This window comes from Sander lucioperca, chromosome 5, assembly GCF_008315115.2.
Source record: "Sander lucioperca isolate FBNREF2018 chromosome 5, SLUC_FBN_1.2, whole genome shotgun sequence".
NCBI classification, from domain to species: domain Eukaryota; kingdom Metazoa; phylum Chordata; class Actinopteri; order Perciformes; family Percidae; genus Sander; species Sander lucioperca.
Window position 1 is genome coordinate 36,074,273 of NC_050177.1, and position 18,955 is coordinate 36,093,227.

Consider the following 18,955-nt stretch of genomic DNA (forward strand, 5'->3'; position numbering starts at 1 on the left):
TTCTTTAGAAATAAACAATGGACAAATAGAGTCTTTAAACGCTTCAGATGTAAAGTTATTCGCTGTCAAAGTGGCGCCAAAATGAATGGCAGTCAATAGAATGCTAACGGAAGGTGATCGCTTTGTAGCATTAAAATGGCACCATAAGAGGTTCGCGGTCCGAGGAGAAGCTTACCCCTTTGCCTTAGCCAAGTTCATACTCTGTCAACATTAGCTAGCTACACTCGACATTGATGATTGCCATTATTAACGTTAACAGGTTAGTTAGTTAAAACATTAGCAGTATTATGTCCCATATTGCCATTCTACATGTTACGACATGGTACTTAGCTAGCTAACGGTACTTAGCTACAGTTGACCATCGAGCTAGCTAGCTAACATTAACGTTAGCTATAAAACTACTGCGTCAGAGGAGAAAAAGCGTTTTTGCTGCCGAAAAGTCTTTTCTTCTGACTTATGTTAACGTTAGCTATAAAACGTTAGCTGGACTGCGTCAGAGGAGAACGATAAAAAGCGTCTTTGCCGCCTAAAAGTCTTTTGTTCTGAAATATATGTTAATGGTAAAGCAAAGCCATTTGGGTGGAATATGACTATCGGTAGCCAGTGAGGGTTTGAAATGATGATTTATTCTTTATTTTGTCGTCAAACTGTCTTAGAACATTTTCGTAAAACCATGTAATGTTAACGTTAATTAACCTACAAAGACTAACGTCAAGTTACAACACCAGTCACGTTAACGTTAACTGACAGAACCGACCAACGGTTAACCTCCCTTTCGAGTAGCTAGCTAAGCTTAACATTTAACGTTAGCTAGCTAGCTGCTGTTTTCAAAATAACCCGATTATTATCATTAATAAAAAAAAGTAAGATAGGCCTAACGTTATATTAATATTGTGTGTGTGTGTGTGTGTGTGTGTGTGTGTGTGTGTGTGTGTGTGGGTGTGTGTGTGTGTGAGAGAGACACTTTTCCAACGTCTCTAATGAGGTACGCCTAAATACTTGTGTTTTTTTTTTTAAATATTATTTGTTGGCCATTAATAGACAGGACAGCTGAAGACATGAAAGGGAATGACATGCAGCAAAGGGCCGCACGTCGGAGTCGAACCCACGGCCGCTGCGTCGAGGAGTAAACCTCTATATTTGGGCGCTCGCTCTACCAACTGAGCTATCTACAAACCCTACTTTGTGTTTTTATATGGATATTAGGTCCGGACCAAACGGACGATGATAGAAAAGCGTGATTGCATAATGTGCTTCTTAAATGTGTAACCCTTGTGTTGTCTTCCGGTCAACCTTGAAACCTTTTTTTTGACGTTTTTGATGCCTTTTTTTTCACAGTTTTTGCTTTTTCCAGCGTTTTAAATTGTTTCTTCTACACATTTTCAGCGCTTATTTCTACGTCCCATATTTTCTGATATAAAACAAAAATTGAAAACGGGTCAATGTGACCCGAAGTCAACACAAGGGGTAACGTTACATTATGCTGTTACCACGGTGGTGGTTAACATTGCTGTTTTTCTTTTCTGTATTGTACGTTAGATAATGAAGTTGACGGAGAAGCAGTGGACTATGGATTGACTGAGAGGATGGTTTCATACCTCTTTGAAGGATCGTTTAAGAAGCAAGCCAAATTTGAACCGATTTGTACAGCAGTGGAAAGAAACCGTGACACTAACGGTTGAGCCTGTCCCGGTACATTCAGAGAAGGCTACAGTGGAATCAAGGTACCGGTAACAGTAATGTTATGTGATAGTTATACCATTAGGCCCAAATAGAACCATGGAAAATAACTCTATAATCTCATAGACATATAAATAATATAAAATGTAAAGGTTACTACTGAAGAAGTTTTTATCTCGATCTGAATTCACCTGGCTCCGGTAGTTTATGTAGTGTAACATTATGCATTAGGGTGTACACACTGTAATGCATAATCTTGCACAGTCTTTGTAGTCCGAATGCAGGGGTAGAATGTAACTAAGTACATTTACTCCAGTACTGTACTTAAGTCTAAATGTTGAGGTACTTGTACTTTACTTGAGTCTTTTCTTTTCATTCCACTTTCTACTTTTTACTCCACTACATTTATCTGTTACAGCTTTAGTTACTAGTTACTTTACACATTAAGATTACTGCTCACAGAACACATGTAGTTTATAAAATCTGATGTTTGATTCTAAAGTAAACTGAGATGATTAGTCCATTAAACACACAACTGGTTGGATCCTTCACACTTTCTAACATGTTTTAATGTTTAACTACATTATCCTGATAATACTTACAGACTTTTGCTTAAGTAACATTTACACTGCAGGACTTTTACTGTAACAGTATTGTTACAGTATGGTTAATTTGCCATACATTTTAAGACTATTGTTTTATTGTAAGAGTCCATGCAGGGTTTGTCTACATGTTTTATTTCCTTATATTTGTGTTGGAGTTCATATTAAATTACTAAAGGCTCTCTTTGAAATTTAATTTTAAAATCCTATGATAATGTTGTGACATGTTTCCTGTTTGTTGTTTGTGCTGTGTTGCAGAATGAATATCTGCCGAAGATTTTAAGATGGCTTTAAGATCCTAGTACCCACAGTGCTTAGACTGACTCAAAGGAAATCTCCCCTTGCAGATCTGGCTTTGGAGGAAAGAGAGGCTGCCCTCACCGAAGATGTCCCCGGTAAGTGACTCACTGATCAGCCGTGGTCACCCCTAGTGTTGTGGAGCCATTTAAGCTTAATTTCTTTTCTATTTGTCTTCAGACAAGATAAGGCCTAACCAACCAAAATACACTGTACATTCACCTAATACACTTTCTTTTATTTTTTTACTTATTTTTCAGGGATTGATTTCAGAGCTGCAATCCTGCTGTTGCCGATCCTGTTCAGGGAGAAAAATGACATTCGCATCATACCTGGAGAGGTTTGTAATTTGCATATACTTATTTTTTGTTTACATTACTTCACGCAGAGACTGGGAGAATTATATACTGGGCCTTGGTGTGGACATGGGGGAACGCAAAGCTAAATATGGAGAGAAAAAAAAATGCATGCACAGTAAACATAAAAAAACAAAAAATGGTGTAGTCTTTTGATAGGCCATTAAATGATGGTTAAGGGTTTTACTTACCGGAGACGTTTTTGTGGGGGTGTGTGTGTATGTATATTAAGGGTGCTCCGATCAGGATTTTTGGGGCCGATCACCGATTGCTGTGAGCAGTATCGACCGATGCCGATCACCAATCACCGATCACCGGGTCTATTTGAAATCTTCTATTTATCATGTCATATATTTATCATATATTAATTTTAATATTCTTAACAACAATGAATGCATAAGTATTAAAATTAACAGAAGATAATGTATTGTGAATTGTCAACGGTTTACTTTTATTGACAGGAAACGTTCAACATTCCACTTCCTCTGTTAGAAACACACCTTAAACAGCTTAGAGCTTAACATATAGCTAAAGCCTTATTCGGAATAAATTACAAAAAAACTGTCAGTGTGTTCTTCAGCGTGTTCTGAGCAGGGTGGGGCCACTTAAATTTTTTACCAGCCACTTTTTCCAGAATTCAAATTTATAAAAGAGTGCACTATCATATTTTGAATTGCTTTATTAAATTATGTTTTATTATTAATACATATTTTATTAATATAATGGATTTATTATGTGTCAGTAGCTTGTTGATCTTTACATTGGAAGTTAATTTCCTATCCTGGCCTGGGACACACATTCATACGGTTTGATAAAGGACTTATTGGACTTTAACTTATCATTGATTTTACAATAACGAGTGTAGCTGTCCTCAATTTAGGTCATCCTGTACGTCTCATCTCCGGCTTTTCCTGCATCCACCGTGTGTGTGTGTGTGTGTGTGTGTGTGTGTGTGTGTGTGTGTGTGTGTGTGTGTGTGTCTCGTCAATCGCGGGGTAGAACTGAGCAGCAGAGAGCCAACAGGATTAAAACGGCAGCAACTTTCAAGCGACTTAAACATCGTTACAGTCTACATTGACGTTAAAATGTAAACAGGTTGGCAGGACGGTCTGAAATGTTTTGCACGGTCTTTCGCTGTACGTTTTGTCAATGCGCCACTTGAAAAATACCTTCTCTTTTTCTTTACTTCGCCCTCAACAGCTTGTACATCCATAGCTACTGCTGACTCCGCGGCGGGCCTCTTAACACCGGGGATATGTCGCCACATTTTTTTAACAGAGAATTTTCCTTTCGTCTGTACCTCAGCTCAGCTAGCTAGCTAGCTAGTTACACGGCGTCCGGGACTAGCGCTGAAAACTAGCTACTCGACTATGCGTGGTCAAAGCCCCGGCTGTGAACGGTTTCATTTCCTGTAAGTTCTTCACAATAAAAGTCCTCCGTTATTTTGGTATTTGAATGTTTTTATTATGAAGCAGCAAAATCCGGAAATGTTAGGGATTCATTAGCAGTAACGTAACGCGATTCCTATAAGCATTGTGCATTGTTTACTTAGCAACAGCATTCTTTGACAAAAACTGTCCAATCCATTACAAGGATACAAGGCTAATTTCCCACCCTGGTTCCGAGGCACTTTTTTTGACCAACTCGGGGAGACTGATCAGTCCAACTGCTTTTTCTGCCAACGGTCGGCCGTCTGGTTGGTGTGTAACTTAGCTGCGTATAGAACATTTTCTCACGAGTAGTACGTCATCTGATCGGCCTATCTGATCGGCCTTTATGGAGACCACCGATCAAACTATTTAAAGCCTTTATCGGCCGATAACGATTGGTTCCCGATCAATCGGAGCACCCTTTATATATATATATATATATATATATATATATATATATATATATATATATATATATAATTTATTTATATTTGAACAGTTGTTTTTTATGAATGTTTGTGGTAGATTTCTACAATTTAACTGAGTGAATACTACTTTATGATCTCTTGCAGGATCAGCCTGGTTGTAGCGCTATCCTATTGCATGCAGAGGGAGTTTGAAAGACAACCGTTTATCCCGCCCTTCGGATTGAGCCCTGTCAACGGAGAGTTCCCTGACCCAACATCTTGATGTGGTCTGGCCAAGCCTCCAGGAAGAGCGCCGAGTCTAAAAGCCACCATGGGCTTAGCGGATAACGGTGGTGCTGCACCCCATGGCCCAGAAAGACTTTTCACATAGACTTTGCATGGTGAAAGAAACGTCTATATTTCAGCGGATAATTTGTTTCGGGGTAAATCAACTTACCAGCCCGAACACTGAAAGGGTCCTTGGTTAAAACATTACGTTTTTAACATTTTTAACATTCACTAGAAGCGAATCCAGAATTATTAAATTTTTTAAATATATATATTCCACTAAGTTAAACCAGTCTCTTATTCACTTGCTGTACAGAAACCATTCTATACCATTTTACGTCTATAGAAAACTGAGAAGACTAGATAAAACAAAATAAATAGTATGATAATAATCGAATCCAACGATTTTATTACAGCAGCAGTAATGAGGAACCTGGTCCTCCAGGCGCCGACGGAAGCGGAGGCCGAGAAGGCCATCAAAGAGTTTCTCCGGCTGGCACCTAATCGCCACCACCACCGGCCAAGATAATTCTTTATTTTAATGTTTTAATATTTGTTAATGTTTTTTTTATGTTTATTGATTAATTATATAGTTCAAAATAAATGTTTGTTCAGCAAAAAGTGAGAAGTTTACTGGTCTTGTTTATACCAGCGATCCTACAGAGTGATTTAAGATGTTTTCAAGTAATTAGGTTAATAATTGTTTGTCATCTTCTAGACTATGATTTCTACAGATTAGACTGGTATTATTGGACTGTAGCTATAGTTTATTATAAAGTAGTAGTAGTTATAGCAGTAAAATGTTAATTAGGCCCCCTATCTAAAATATTCTCGGCGTACTAAGGTAAGTAATTAATAATTTACCGTATTTTTCGGACTATAAGTCGCTCCGGAGTATAAGTCGCATCAGTCAAAAAATGCGTCATGAAGAGGAAAAAAACATATATAAGTCGCACTGGACTATAAGTCGCATTTATTTAGAAATTGATTTCACAAAATCCAAGATCAAGAACAGACATTTAATTTGGAAAGGCAAGTTATTCAACTATACAACAGCACACAGAACAAGGGGCTGAATACGGTAGGTGTCCGGTATGTTAACGTAACACATTAACAGTTATTCAACTATACAACAGAATACAGAACAACTACCAGGGCGTGGAGACGTAACTGCACCGTTGACGTGCATCTACATCTGTGGACTCGTTCCCCAGCTCTGGCCATCTTGCTTTCAGCGCGCAACTAGCTTTCTTTGTTTCCTTCATTGCAGTAAGAGTCACCTTTACAAGTTTCTCTCTCACTCCAAACTTTCTTTCTGCTGGTCGATTACCGTTTTCGGCCGCATATTTTACTACCGTACTTGCAGTCACCTGCAGTTTCTTTTCTTTCTCAGTTGTCTTTAGAAGTAGCATTTAGTCGTCAGAAGCCTAGAGCGCCTCTGGCGGCTTTAGACGGTAATGTTTTCAGCATGAAATAACATTTAAAAACGTGAAATTATAAATATTTTGATATATAAGTCGCACCTGACTATAAGTCGCAGGACCAGCCAAAGTATGAAAAAAAGTGCGACTTATAGTCCGGAAAATACGGTAGTAATTTATTTTATCAACATTTAAAGAGTAAAGGTATGTTAGGATAACATATACGGTATATAGCGCCTGACATCTGCAGACGGTATAAATGATATCTGGTGGATGTAGAGCCTGACATCTGTACTATGTATAACAGGAAGATGACCACATCTGTAAGATGTATAGCAGATGTTAGAACGACGTATATAAGCCTGCATCTCTACGACGTATGGCCTACGTTAGAACAATGTATATATGTATACGCCGCGGAGAGAGCGGCTATGTGTCGCTGAAACATTGCGCAGCGACGTCGCGGGGACGTCGTGCCAGTGATCAAACTACCAAAATACTATGTATCCCCGATGCATTTTGATTACATCGCCAATACGTCGCCGCGACGTATGTGTGCTTACTGGGATAGTATTACAAGATTGTTGTTGACCCAAGGCTTTTTAGAAGTTTGTTTACACAATCGCTGAATCGCTGTTTCTTTTGGACACCTTTTTATAACTAGTTTAGTGTGGTTGTCTTATTCTAAAGTACATACATGATGCATACATGCACACATGCATACATAAAATTACCCCAAACATATGATAATTTAGGTGTGTATTTTTGTCCTTACCATTAATGTTGAAAGAAGGAAAAAAGGGTTGGAAATGTTGACAATAATTTATATATCTGGGTACATTTGTCATGTTTTTAAGGTTTCCCAAAACCGGAAAGATGAGGAGGCAGTGGGAACTTGCTCTAAGAAGGGACGGTTTTGTTGTCTCTGACAGGACACTGCTCTGTAGTGAGCACTTCAAGAGTGAGGACTTTGACAGAACGGGGCAGAATGTCCGGCTTAAAGATGGTGTTGTGCCAACCATTTTCAATTTTCCAGCTCATCTTCAAAGGGTATGTGTATCATTGACCAACAATAATTCAAGGTGTATACGATTGATATATCGATATGTGATTAAATGTCACTTTAGTTTTTGTTACTGCAAGTTATATAATGTGTTGTTTATTACAGCACGTTAGATACTCAAAACGTCTTTACTTGTGTTTATTTTAGCTGGTAGCAACAAGAAGCACAACCACCTCTAGAAGAGCGGAAGACAACCTGCCAATGGACTTGTCTCAGGATGCACCTCAACCTGATGTTGTGAGTATTTGCATGTGGAATATCAAACAAATGAGAGCATCATATGGCTTGTTATATTAAATCCTTTATCTTGGTGGTACCCAGAAAGGTCTATGATGGTGTTAGTAGTCTAAGAGCCCAATATTATTTGAGGTGGTACTCTGTGTAAAAAGTTTGAGAACTACTGGCTATCTCACCTGCTCTGTCACTCATACACTTGAATGAATAATCATGTGTGAACATTGAAACTACACCCAGGGGTAGGCAACCTTTTCAATCAAAAGAGCCAACCCAGAGTTGGGACCAGCAAGCAGAGCTGCTGTCTGTATAAAATCCTCCTCCTCACCTATAAAGCTCTTCATGGTCAGGCCCCTTTCACATCTTAAAGAGCTCATAGTACCCTATTACCTCTTCAGAACACTATGTTCTCTGAATGCGGGGCTACTTGTGGTTCCTATAGTCTCACTCAGTCACTCACTCACTCACTCACTCACTCACTCACTCACCCCAACTGGTCGAGTCAGACGACCACCCACCTAGAGCCGAAGAATCTGTCCTAGGTTTCTGCCTCTTAACAGGCAGTTTTTCCTTGCCCTTGTCTCCACGGTCTTGCTCATGGTGGTACTGTTGAGTCTCTGTAAATAATGTTATGAGGAGTTCGGTCTAGACCTGTTCTATTTGAAAAGTGTCCTGAGATAACTTTTGTTATGAATTGGTGCTATACAAAAAAAATTGAATTGAATTTTTGTCCAGAGCCACAAAACATATTTTTGCCTTATAAGTGGACAAGCCTATACAATTTCTTAAAAGTATGCTGTTGTGTTTTCTGTTGGAGAATTAAAAATGTATTTAGGCTCACAGAAATGAAAAGTGAAGATTGAATTGTTAAAAAAGTAACTTATTAATTTCCATATTACTATTATTTATATATTTGTATATTTTGGCAAAACAGGGAGCCACTGGAGAGAGGAGTTTGAGCCGCAAGCGGCAGGCCACTGACCACTTGTATGCATTGCCTGCTTGCCCTAAGGCTATAAAGGCCAAACTTGAAGAAGCCTCAGCGAGAGTGAGGAAACTGCAGCGGGAGAAGAGTAATGCCTTGAGGAGAGAAAAGAGGGCCAAGATGAACATGCAGGCTCTTCTGGAGGAACTGAAGGAGAAAAATCTCATCAATGAAGAGCTGAAAGACAACCTTGAATGCTACTCAGGTAAAATAAAAATATTACATTGAATATTTTGTGTATTTTATGTTCTTTGTTGACTTCCTAGTTACTATTAAAAGGATACCTACTGAATCACTTTTGCTAATTGAATTTCAGATCTTCCGGTTCATCTCCTGTCGAGGCAGGGCGTAGAGTACACCAAGGCCCAGAGAGATTTTGCCCTTACGCTCCATCTGCATGGTCCAAAGGCGTATCATTACCTGAGAGATACCCTGCATATTCAACTGCCACATCCCAGTTCATTGCAAAGGTATTCTTCATGATGTCTAATTTTATACTGAATTACATTAAGCACTACAGACAATATTATCATGAATGGTTAAACTTACTGATCTAACAGCTCATGTCTCATACTGATACATGTTGATATTATAGCTATTTTTGTATGTCCGGTGTCCACAATAGGGATGCTTGGGTTAGTGGTTAAATGGCTACATGGTTAAATGTCTACTTTTTAATTTTACTAAGGTGGCTGAGCTCTCTTGATGCCAGACCTGGTCTCAATAAAATGATGTTGGACATGCTGGAAAGACGACGTCAGGAAGATGAGGTCAAGTACGGATGTGTCACTCTGATGCTGGATGCCATGTCCATCAAAAATCACGTCCAGTATGATCCTCAGACACAAACAATGTCTGGATATGTGGACATGGGGGATCGATTGAATGAGACTGACATGGCTTCTGAGGTTCTTGTGTTTATGGTGGTTGGGCTTCAATGTTATTGGAAAGCTCCAATTGCGTATTATTTGACCAAGTCCCTCACACCACAATCACAGTCTTAGTAGAGCATGCGTTAGAAGAGCTGCATCGTCGTCAGATAAGAGTGGTGTGCATGACAATGGATGGTCATGCATCCAATGTCAGTATGTGCACTCAACTTGGGTGCGATCTCAAAGCAGACCCCTGTGAGCCCTTGAAGACCCATTTTCCACATCCAGTAACCCATGACAATGTTTTTGTTATGATGGACGCTTGCCACATGCTGAAGCTGACACGCAATATGTTGCAGGTACATGCTCATTGTTGCCTACATTATTGCGCATATTTGCTCTGGTTGACTCTGTTCTGCTTTTTATACATGTTGATTGTATTTACATAATTGTGCAGAATATGGTGCTTTACATTTGACGTGTGCAGTGAAAAAAAAATCTGATTCTGCAGGCATACAGCCCAATCAGAAGCATAACTGGCAGTATCAATTGGAAGTACATAGTTCATCTGAACAATGTCAAAAAGAAAAGTGGACTACATGCTGCCAACAGAGTCACAGATAAGCATGTGAACTTTGCTAATCAGAAGATGAAGGTATGTTTGTATGATGATTTATGTATTGAGGGCCACAATAGTAATGTGCTTTAGGACTTTATTGTGTTTTTATACTTTTTGATGATGTTTGTATCTTGTAGCGCTAATGTGCTCTTCATTTCTCCATATAAACTCAATCAAGGTCTCCCTGGCTGCTCAGACTTTGAGTAGCTCTGTGGCAGTGGCGCTCCGCACGTTGCAGGAGGTGGGCTATGGAGAGTTCAAAGATTGTGAGGCTACTTCAGAATTCATTGAGGCAATGCAACTAGGGATTTGCATCATTGACCAAAATCATTTCCAACATTTGAGTGATTAATTGCTTTAACCCTTTAACACCCACCTCCCTTTGTGGTTGGTCTGTTGGTCAGCAACCCCAAAACGAGGGTGGTTGTTAAAATGTGAATGCCACCAGGATTAACCCTTTTATCTTTTTCTTTTCTTTTTTTCAATTTGGGCATTGGGAACGATTAAATATTTATGACCATCCTCAAATTCAACAATATGCAAGAACTTGGATAAAAATGTTTATACCTACCTCATACTTACCTCAGAAGCACCCTTATTGTCACATCTCAGATTTACAGGTTTAAAGCAGTGCAGCAATTTAATTTTAAAAAGCATAGCCACAGAGGAAATGGAGAGAAATCAAACTATGCCTCTTGTTTGTGTTTACTATCTGATACCTGTTGACACTCAGTTATAGTGATGATTTCAGTGCTTCCAGTTAATTTAGATATTTGTTTATAGATAACAGACAGGCTGTTTGACATCTTGAACAGTCGCAATCCCAGAGCCAGAGGGTCAAAAGCCCCCCTTGGTTCTAGGAATTGGCCAAGCACCAGGGAGTTCTTGTCAAAAGCCAGGGGGTACTTGCTCACTTTGAAGATGGAAAATGGCAAACCCCTTTACCGAACAAAGAGGTCTTTTAAAAATAGTGACTGTTCTATTAGTGATGCACTGACACCATTTATAGTCGCCATTACCCAGTAGAAATTCTTTATTATAATTAAATTATCAGAATGAGACTGCTGATTTAGAAAATATGGGTTTATTTTATTCTTCGTTAGATGTATACAAGTAGTCAATTTAAAATCATTAAATTATCTAAGGTAAAACTCTACTGGTTTCAGTGCATCCCTCAAGTCCATGATATAAGTTCATGAGATGCTCTGTTCTCTTGTTTATCTATCTTCTGCATCAAGTTCAGATGCTCTGTCCTCCTGTCTGCATCAAGTTCATAAGATGCTCTTTTCTGTCTGCGTCAAGTTCATAAAGTGGTACGTATTATTAATATACTATCTTGCTCCAATGTGTTTGCTGTCTGCAAATTTGTTTCTGTTCCAGTACTCTTGTATTCAGCTTTTTCTCCCCAGATGCGGGTGTCAAAATGGTATGTATTGGATGGTCTGCATGTTATGTTGGGAATTGATTTCAAGGTTTAGTGCACTAAAAGTAATTTTAAGGATCCTAAACCTCACACTGATTATACTTTTAAAATCAAGGATGCAAACTAGTCAGCTTTACCCCAAATGTGGCAATGAAGAGAATTGTGTGAAATGTGGATTTGTGTCTGCCCTGAGAAGTGCTGCTCTGGGAGCATTCACTATTTTCACCCTATACTAGGGTTGGGTTAGTTTGCATCCCTGCTTTCTTGTGTCCTGTTTTGGCAGGATCATCATAGTAATACAGTATTTGCTTTTGAAGGTTCCTCTCTGTCCTGGGCTTCATCATAAACATTGACACGTTGATGTCGATGGTTCCTGTGTTGCTTGAAGGACAGCGATATGTCCTGACCTACAGGTTCAGCCAGGACCACTTGGAGCTTCTCTTCAACTCCATCAGAGCATCTGGTAGGGTTCATAATTTATATTTATCAGCCGCAACACTAAGTGACACAAAGTGTTAGCAAATGTTTGTATTGTTTTCAGTTTGTCGGTCCATATGTTTTTTTAATTTTTTGGTTAAAATGTGTTTTATATATATATATATATATATATATATATATATATATATATATATATATATATCTATAATATATATATATATATATATATATAATATATAATATATATCTATAATATATATATATATAATATATAATATATAATATATAATATATATATATATATATATAATATATATAATATATATATATCTATCTATATATATATATCTATATATATATATCTATATATATAGATATATATATATATATATCTATATCTATATATCTATATAGATATAGAGATAGATAGATAGATAGATAGATAGATAGATAGATAGATAGATATATTGTTGCCATTCTGTACACTGAGTTTTAGCAGCCTATATATTGATTTAACATAAATACCTTGTGCGTGTGTATATTCATTGCACCTATCTGTTATGTTTAATGTTATAAGAAGGCCGCCAGGTGCGGGCGTCGACCTCCATTGGCCAGCAGCGCGGACGAGACATCTAGCCTTTATATATATCTATGGTTAGAAGCAGCTGTCGGCTATCAGAGCAGAGAATACATCAGCATTTTATTTGTTAAGTGGTAGTAAATGTACAGTGTAGGTTTCCTCTGAATAAATGCTCCAGAAAGAAAGTTTCCGTGTCTCGCTTCTCAACATCACAACAAAACAAAAAGAGCCGCGGCAGTAGGGGAGAGCAGCAGTCAGCTGAAAAAACTCCGACACAGAGAAGATACGAGAGGACGGGGAAGCCCGTCTACAAACCAATCAATTATAAGTATCTGGAGACGCAGCTCACGTATGTGATGACGGCAGGACGTAGTTTTGTCACGTATAGATCTTTAGTGCGCTTGCATAACTGCAGTGTGAAACCAAAACTTACCGGATCAAATGTATACAATGTAACAAAAACATGAACCTTGGTCCAGACCTTGGTTCGGACTTTCATGTGTGAAAACGCCCTTAAACAGCTAATGTGAGATGAAATTCCCTGCGAGCTTCTCCTGTACTATATGGTAATTCCTCTACTATGCGACAGTAAGTCGCGTGGTTATGACACAATCGTTAGCCTATTTTTACAAAAACGTCTGCTACAGAGCCATAATGTGAGATACAAGGTAATGGAGTCTTTTATACATTGTCGTGTTTCTTTAGAAATAAACAATGGACAAATAGAGTCTTTAAACTCTTCAGATGTAAAGTTATTCTCTGTCAAAGTGGCGCCAAAATGAATGGCAGTCAATGGAATGCTAACGGAAGGTGATCGCTTTGTAGCATTAAAATGGCACCATAGGAGGTTCGCGGTCCGAGGAGAAGCTTACCCCCTTGAGCTGGTCTGGGTGCGCTGTAAAAAATGTCGCCTATTTATGTTTTTAACACTTGGCTGCCCACAGATGCCTATTAATCGGCTTGATATACTGGGATATTGGCAAGGGGGTAAGCTTCTCCTCGGACCGCGAACCCATGGATGTATTAAGAGAACCTCCTATGGCGCCATTTTGATGCTAATAAGCCATCACCTCCCGTTAGCATTCCATTGACTTTGACAGCGAATAACTTTACATCTGAAGTGTTTAAAGACTGTATTTGTCCAATGTTTATTTCTAAAGAAACACGATAATGTATAAAAGGCTCCATTACCTTGTACCTCACATTATGGCGCCGTAGGTTTTGTAAAAATAGGCTAACGATTGTGTCATAACCACTCGACTTACTGTCGCATAGTAGAGGAATTACCGTATAGTACAGGAGAGGCGCGCAGGCAGTTTCGTCTCACATTAGCTGTTTAAGTGTAATTACTAATGTTAACTAGCATTTTAGTTAGCAATAATTAGCCTGTGCCTGTTATCTCCTTACATATACCTACACTCTCCGTCTCTGCAAGATTCGGAATGATTGAGATTTCTCTTGGCACAGCTACCAGAAGACTTACAACTTTCAGACACGTTGCTCACGTCACATTTATGTCGTCTCTCTCAGTTGGAGGCTGCGCAGTAACGCTCAGCGCTCACCGGAAAAGTGCTTCTAATATCCTTCACTGGTCTCCGTCCAGAGCAACGGGATCTGTTGGTCCATTCGGATATTGGCCATGCCGATTATGTAAAAAAAAAAGCCAAACATCGGCCGATTAATTGGTCGACCTCTAGTCGATATTAGTAGGCCTAGTGCTTTCTTCTCTATCCCTGTAGACAAGGACAGACAGTTTTGGTTCGCATTCACCTAAAAAATGAAAAGATACACCTATACCAGAATCCCTCAAGGGTTTTGTGAGTCTCCAACCATGTTTTTGCAAATAATGTCTGCTACCTTACCAAATTTGAATCTCCAGCAAGAAGTCAACTTTTGCTTTATGTCGATGACATCTTGGTGTCTTTTGCGCCAACTTCAGGCGTATTTGTTTTTTGCAACGTGCGCGTAAAAGCATGGCGAGGTATGTACAAACAGGCCGCACTGAGGTAAAAGAGCAAACTGCCTGTTGCAGGAACTGAAAATGGAAAATTGCGCTTTTCCGTGTCATGCATATGCATTCATGGGAGGGTGAAGGGGAAACTGGGAGTTTCCCATAAAGAGATGGGAGGAGAAGCGTAAAGTGCGCCTAATTATGTATTCCGCGCTATGTAGCCTACAAAAACCGCCCGTGACAGCGCACCTCTATTTTTGCGGTGAAAATTCTCCACCTCTTAAAAGCAGGTGTAAACCTGCCGTAAGCGGGTTTCCTCGCATATGCCTCCTGGTGAAATGGCAGCAGTAATCCGAGCAAGACGAAGACATAGGCCAAGGAGACTGAAAAGATTTTTTCCACAAGGATCACACTTTTTCAGATTAAGCTATGCAATATTATAGTTATTGGAAGAAATCAAAGATGACATTGAATCTCCGACTCAATGTTCACATTCCATTCCAGCAGTTGTTAAACTCATCGCTACATTACAAATATTGGCATCAGGATCATTTCAAACAGTCATAGCATCAGTAGTGGTAATATCGCAGTCTGCACTCAGCCGTATCATAGCACCAGTACTTGACGCTTTGCTACAGCGCATTAGTCAATACATTTCCCCACCACTAATGCCGAAATAACAACCATGGCTAATGACCCACACACAACAATACACAACCCAACAACAGCAGCTCAGCAAAATTACAACCGGGCAACCGGATGCGCTGCTTGGGCCGCACAGCTGGAGCGCAATTTACAGTAGGCCTATAGTGGGCGGAGAAAAGGCGCTGATTACCCGATGAACTGTAGGTTTGGGAAATACGACAGGAGCTGAAATATCACAGTGTGCGCTTTCTGCGGGTTGGCCATGGCACTGATAACGCTACTTTCGCAAATGTACGTAGGCTACATCTGGCCGTCTGGCTTTAAATCATTTTGGCTAATATTATCTCTGCAGCGTTTAACATGTGATTTACCCATAGACTGTTAATTTTACAGTCAGTGGATTTACCACAGCAGTTATCAGAACAAAACAACGTTTCACCAGGGATCAAGTGGTGTTACACAGTTGTTGTTTTTTTAAACAACATAAAATCGACATTCGAGACAGCTAGGCTACATTTAGTGCACACATATTATAGACTATACATAAAATGCAATTACTACTTAAAGTAGAGCATTTAAGACAGACAAGGGACAGGACAGACAACAGAAGACAAAAGACAGGGCATAAGTAGACTTGTAACAGAGCACTGATTGTTATAAATGAGGTGAAGGTAGAATATACAGAATTTAGCAGAAAAGAAAAAGAAAATAAAAAAAGTGCAGGAGTGGATTTCAGTTCAGTGTGAAAAATTTGTCTGACTGCTGCTTGAGGGAAGAAGCTCTTCCCTATTCTGGAGGCTGGGAGCAGTTATACTGCGGTACCTTCTACCTGACGGCAGTAAGGAGAAGAGTGCATGCGACGGGTGTGTTATCCTGTACAATGCTTATGGCTTTGCGCAGACAATGGGTGTTGTAGATGTCAGAGAAGGAGGGAAGAGAGGCCCCAGTGATCTTTTCAGCCATCCTCCCAATCCGCTGCAGGGCCTTTCGTTCTGCAACAGTGCAGTTACCAAACCACGCTGTGATGGCACGGCTGAGGATACTCTCAATAGTCCCTCTGTAGAAGGTTGTCAGGATGGGGGAGGGAAGGTGTGCTTTCCGCAGCTTCCGCAGAAAGTAGAGGCGTTGCTGGGCTTTCTCTGTCATGTATGTAGTGTTCTGAAAGTGACGCCAGCAGACGGCGCTCTCCCCATTTATGCAGGAATTTAACAGAACCTATATACAACCGGTACACCAATATTACATATGGTTAAAGTATCACTCCCATTTTATGTACAGATGGCAGATATTATAACTGAAGTGCAACATAGACACATACATTTAAAATATTAAATGTTTAGCCCTACGCTGACAGTTTAATTACCTTGTTGCTATCCTGTACAGCTCCAGCTGCTTTTATTCTCTGCATCCACCTTTTCTGCTTGAAAAGCATGAATAATCACGGAAAGAAGCATTATTTGCATATACATTTTCATAAGAAGAAATAGTAGTAGTAGTTTTTTATTCAGCCATAATACAGTCTGCATGGAGTGCTGCTCTGTTGTTTAGAAGTTGTCCCTCTGGTGCTCTTCAGTTTGGGGATCCTATAGTTTAAAAGGTTGAAGGAATCTGAGGCACTCAAGTGGTTACGAAGTCTTCAATATCTTATTGACTATCGTGTCATGCCTTGGCATGTTTGAATGATTACATTTTAGTTTAGTTTTATTGTTTTTCAATGTACAGCACATTTCTTCTCTACTGTGTTGTAACTCATTGCCTGCATGTAACTTTATCAGTTCACAAATATTTACTTACTGGAAAATGTGTCTACTTTGGCCCTAGTAATCTTTAAGAGCTGTTTGCATGACAAAAGCAAACATACCACGCTGAGTAAAGGGCAATGTTGCAGAACTTAACCTACTGTAACATTGACACGTTCAATTGATTTAAAATAGTTAGCTACAGCAATATCATCTTGGCATTGTCACTATGGAAGGAACAAAATGCTTAAAGGTGTATGTGCATATCTTAAAAAAAATAAAACTTGGGGGGTGGGGGGTGTTTTCATGCAGCCAGGTCTCCGTTATCACCACAATAATCTGTGCGGTGGTTGGTAACCACAACTATGCAAATCATATGCATTATCAAAAAAATCTAAACTTTAGGCCTTAAAAGTCTTACATACAGTATTGTGTTCTAGGTCTTAAATCATTTTAAACAGGTCATAATTTTACTTCGTTCATGCAACGCTACTTCTAATGCTCTCTGTTTTTTCTCTCACTAGTCCCAATATTTTGCTTTATTACGACTACAAATGAGACCAACATGCAACTTGTATTGCAGCCAATCAGCTTTCGTGTTATTGGCGCAAGTCTCTTTCGGATTTTATCACAGACATAAACAGATTTTATTCTTCAGCTATGGGTAAGTTCAAGTTTATTGATACTACTAAAAAACAGAATTCATGGCATAGTTGATGTTGTGATAAAGGTCTTAAATATCGTTCATAATAGACTTAAAGGTCTTAAAAAGTCTTAAATTTGAGTTGGTGAAACTCTGGCCAGGCTGTTGTTTCTGTGCGCTTCACTGAGCCAGTAATCTCGCCAGGATGGAGCTAGATTCTCCTGGGACTCATACATCTTTTAAACACAGAATCTCAGTTACATTTTTGAGGACGTTGCCAGGTTTGTTGTGTGCCAAACTAGTAAAAAGTAAATCATGCAGTTCTTGCACAAGGTCAAATGCTGCTCCTATTTATTTATTTTTCTGGAGCATGTGGCAAGGAACTACACGTTGCACCTTTTTTTATTTGCATATTCTAAAATTATATAAAGTATAACAGACTAATTCAGTAAAAGAATATCTTTTCATATTTACATTATTATAGTTGGAATTAAACTATCAGGACTTCAAACATTGCCTAATTAAACCATAAAAAATTGCAGTCAGCATTACACACCACAAGAGGAAGTCTATAAATGATTGAATGGGTTACCTTCAAATCAATAGAGGGGATGTAGGGGTGGGTTTGTGGGGGTGGGATTCTCTATCAGACTATTAAACAGATGCTGACTCGTGATCATCTCATTCAGTCATGGATCGTCCTGGGATTCAGATGTGGACATGGAAACTGTGTGTCTTCTTGAGCTGGATGTGCGTGGGCCAAGCGGTGGCAGGACCGTAAGTTACCTCTACAGTTAAAAAATAATAATAGCCTGTGATTGAATGAATTGATGATGGGCAAGGATTTATGCTGCATAATCTTCTGAGTTGGGGTTATTTCCATGTCAGATCCAGTGAGATATGTACTGTATGTGTGTCTGTGGCTGTAGGCAGTACATGGTAGCCATTCCTGCAATTCTTGAATCTGGAGCTGAGACCAAATTCTGTGCGAGTCTCCTGCAGCCCAGCGAGACTCTGGAAATAAGCGTCACTCTGATGTCCCAAGAGAAGAATACAACCCTTCTGAAGGAGACGTCTAGTAAAGAATTTCATACCTGCACTGAATTTAAGGTCAGCAGCTTTCTGGATTTGATTGAGTTGCTCATTTGCACAAAATGTGTTGAAAAAAATTGAGTTGGAAAACATTGATGGGATTTCATAACTCATACAGACACAAACACAAAGATTTGTAACAGAAAGCACACAATATGAATACATAAATTGTGTAAATTGACATGTTGTA

The 18,955-nt window shown here is 39.2% G+C and overlaps 2 protein-coding genes and 2 long non-coding RNA genes across 4 annotated transcripts in view; all 4 read left to right on the forward strand.

Moving 5' to 3' along the window:
- The first annotated feature begins 1,500 nt into the window (after nt 1–1,500).
- Nucleotides 1,501–2,920, forward strand: LOC116039009. The gene is made up of 3 exons (XR_004102220.1): nt 1,501–1,724; nt 2,541–2,677; nt 2,840–2,920. It is a non-coding gene; the product is annotated as an uncharacterized LOC116039009 (long non-coding RNA).
- A 4,437-nt stretch (nt 2,921–7,357) lies between these two features.
- LOC118495025 (THAP domain-containing protein 6-like) lies at nt 7,358–8,991 on the forward strand. The gene is made up of 3 exons (XM_036001124.1): nt 7,358–7,531; nt 7,692–7,781; nt 8,713–8,991. Exons 1-3 carry the CDS (start codon nt 7,358–7,360, stop codon nt 8,989–8,991), a joined length of 543 nt encoding a protein of 180 aa, XP_035857017.1.
- Nucleotides 8,992–9,081: 90 nt separating this feature from the next.
- LOC118495175 lies at nt 9,082–10,427 on the forward strand. The gene is made up of 3 exons (XR_004897500.1): nt 9,082–9,233; nt 9,452–9,994; nt 10,147–10,427. It is a non-coding gene; the product is annotated as an uncharacterized LOC118495175 (long non-coding RNA).
- Nucleotides 10,428–18,328: 7,901 nt separating this feature from the next.
- Nucleotides 18,329–18,955, forward strand: part of LOC116039002 (alpha-2-macroglobulin-like) — a 160,627-nt gene continuing 160,000 nt past the window's right edge. Inside the window, exons 1-2 of the mRNA XM_036001714.1 lie at nt 18,329–18,450; nt 18,603–18,783. Of these exons, the coding sequence (XP_035857607.1) occupies nt 18,365–18,450; nt 18,603–18,783 (267 nt within the window). The 5' untranslated portion in view covers nt 18,329–18,364. The remainder of the gene's footprint in view (nt 18,451–18,602; nt 18,784–18,955) is intronic.

Excerpts from the sequence above, each read along its gene's own strand:
- LOC118495025 (XM_036001124.1), top strand. The coding sequence starts at position 7,358 with ATGAGGAGGCAGTGGGAACTTGCTCTAAGAAGGGACGGTTTTGTTGTC. Across the intron at positions 7,532-7,691 it reads TTCCAGCTCATCTTCAAAGG|CTGGTAGCAACAAGAAGCAC; the intron begins GTATGTGTATCA and ends TGTTTATTTTAG. Across the intron at positions 7,782-8,712 it reads ATGCACCTCAACCTGATGTT|GGAGCCACTGGAGAGAGGAG; the intron begins GTGAGTATTTGC and ends TTGGCAAAACAG.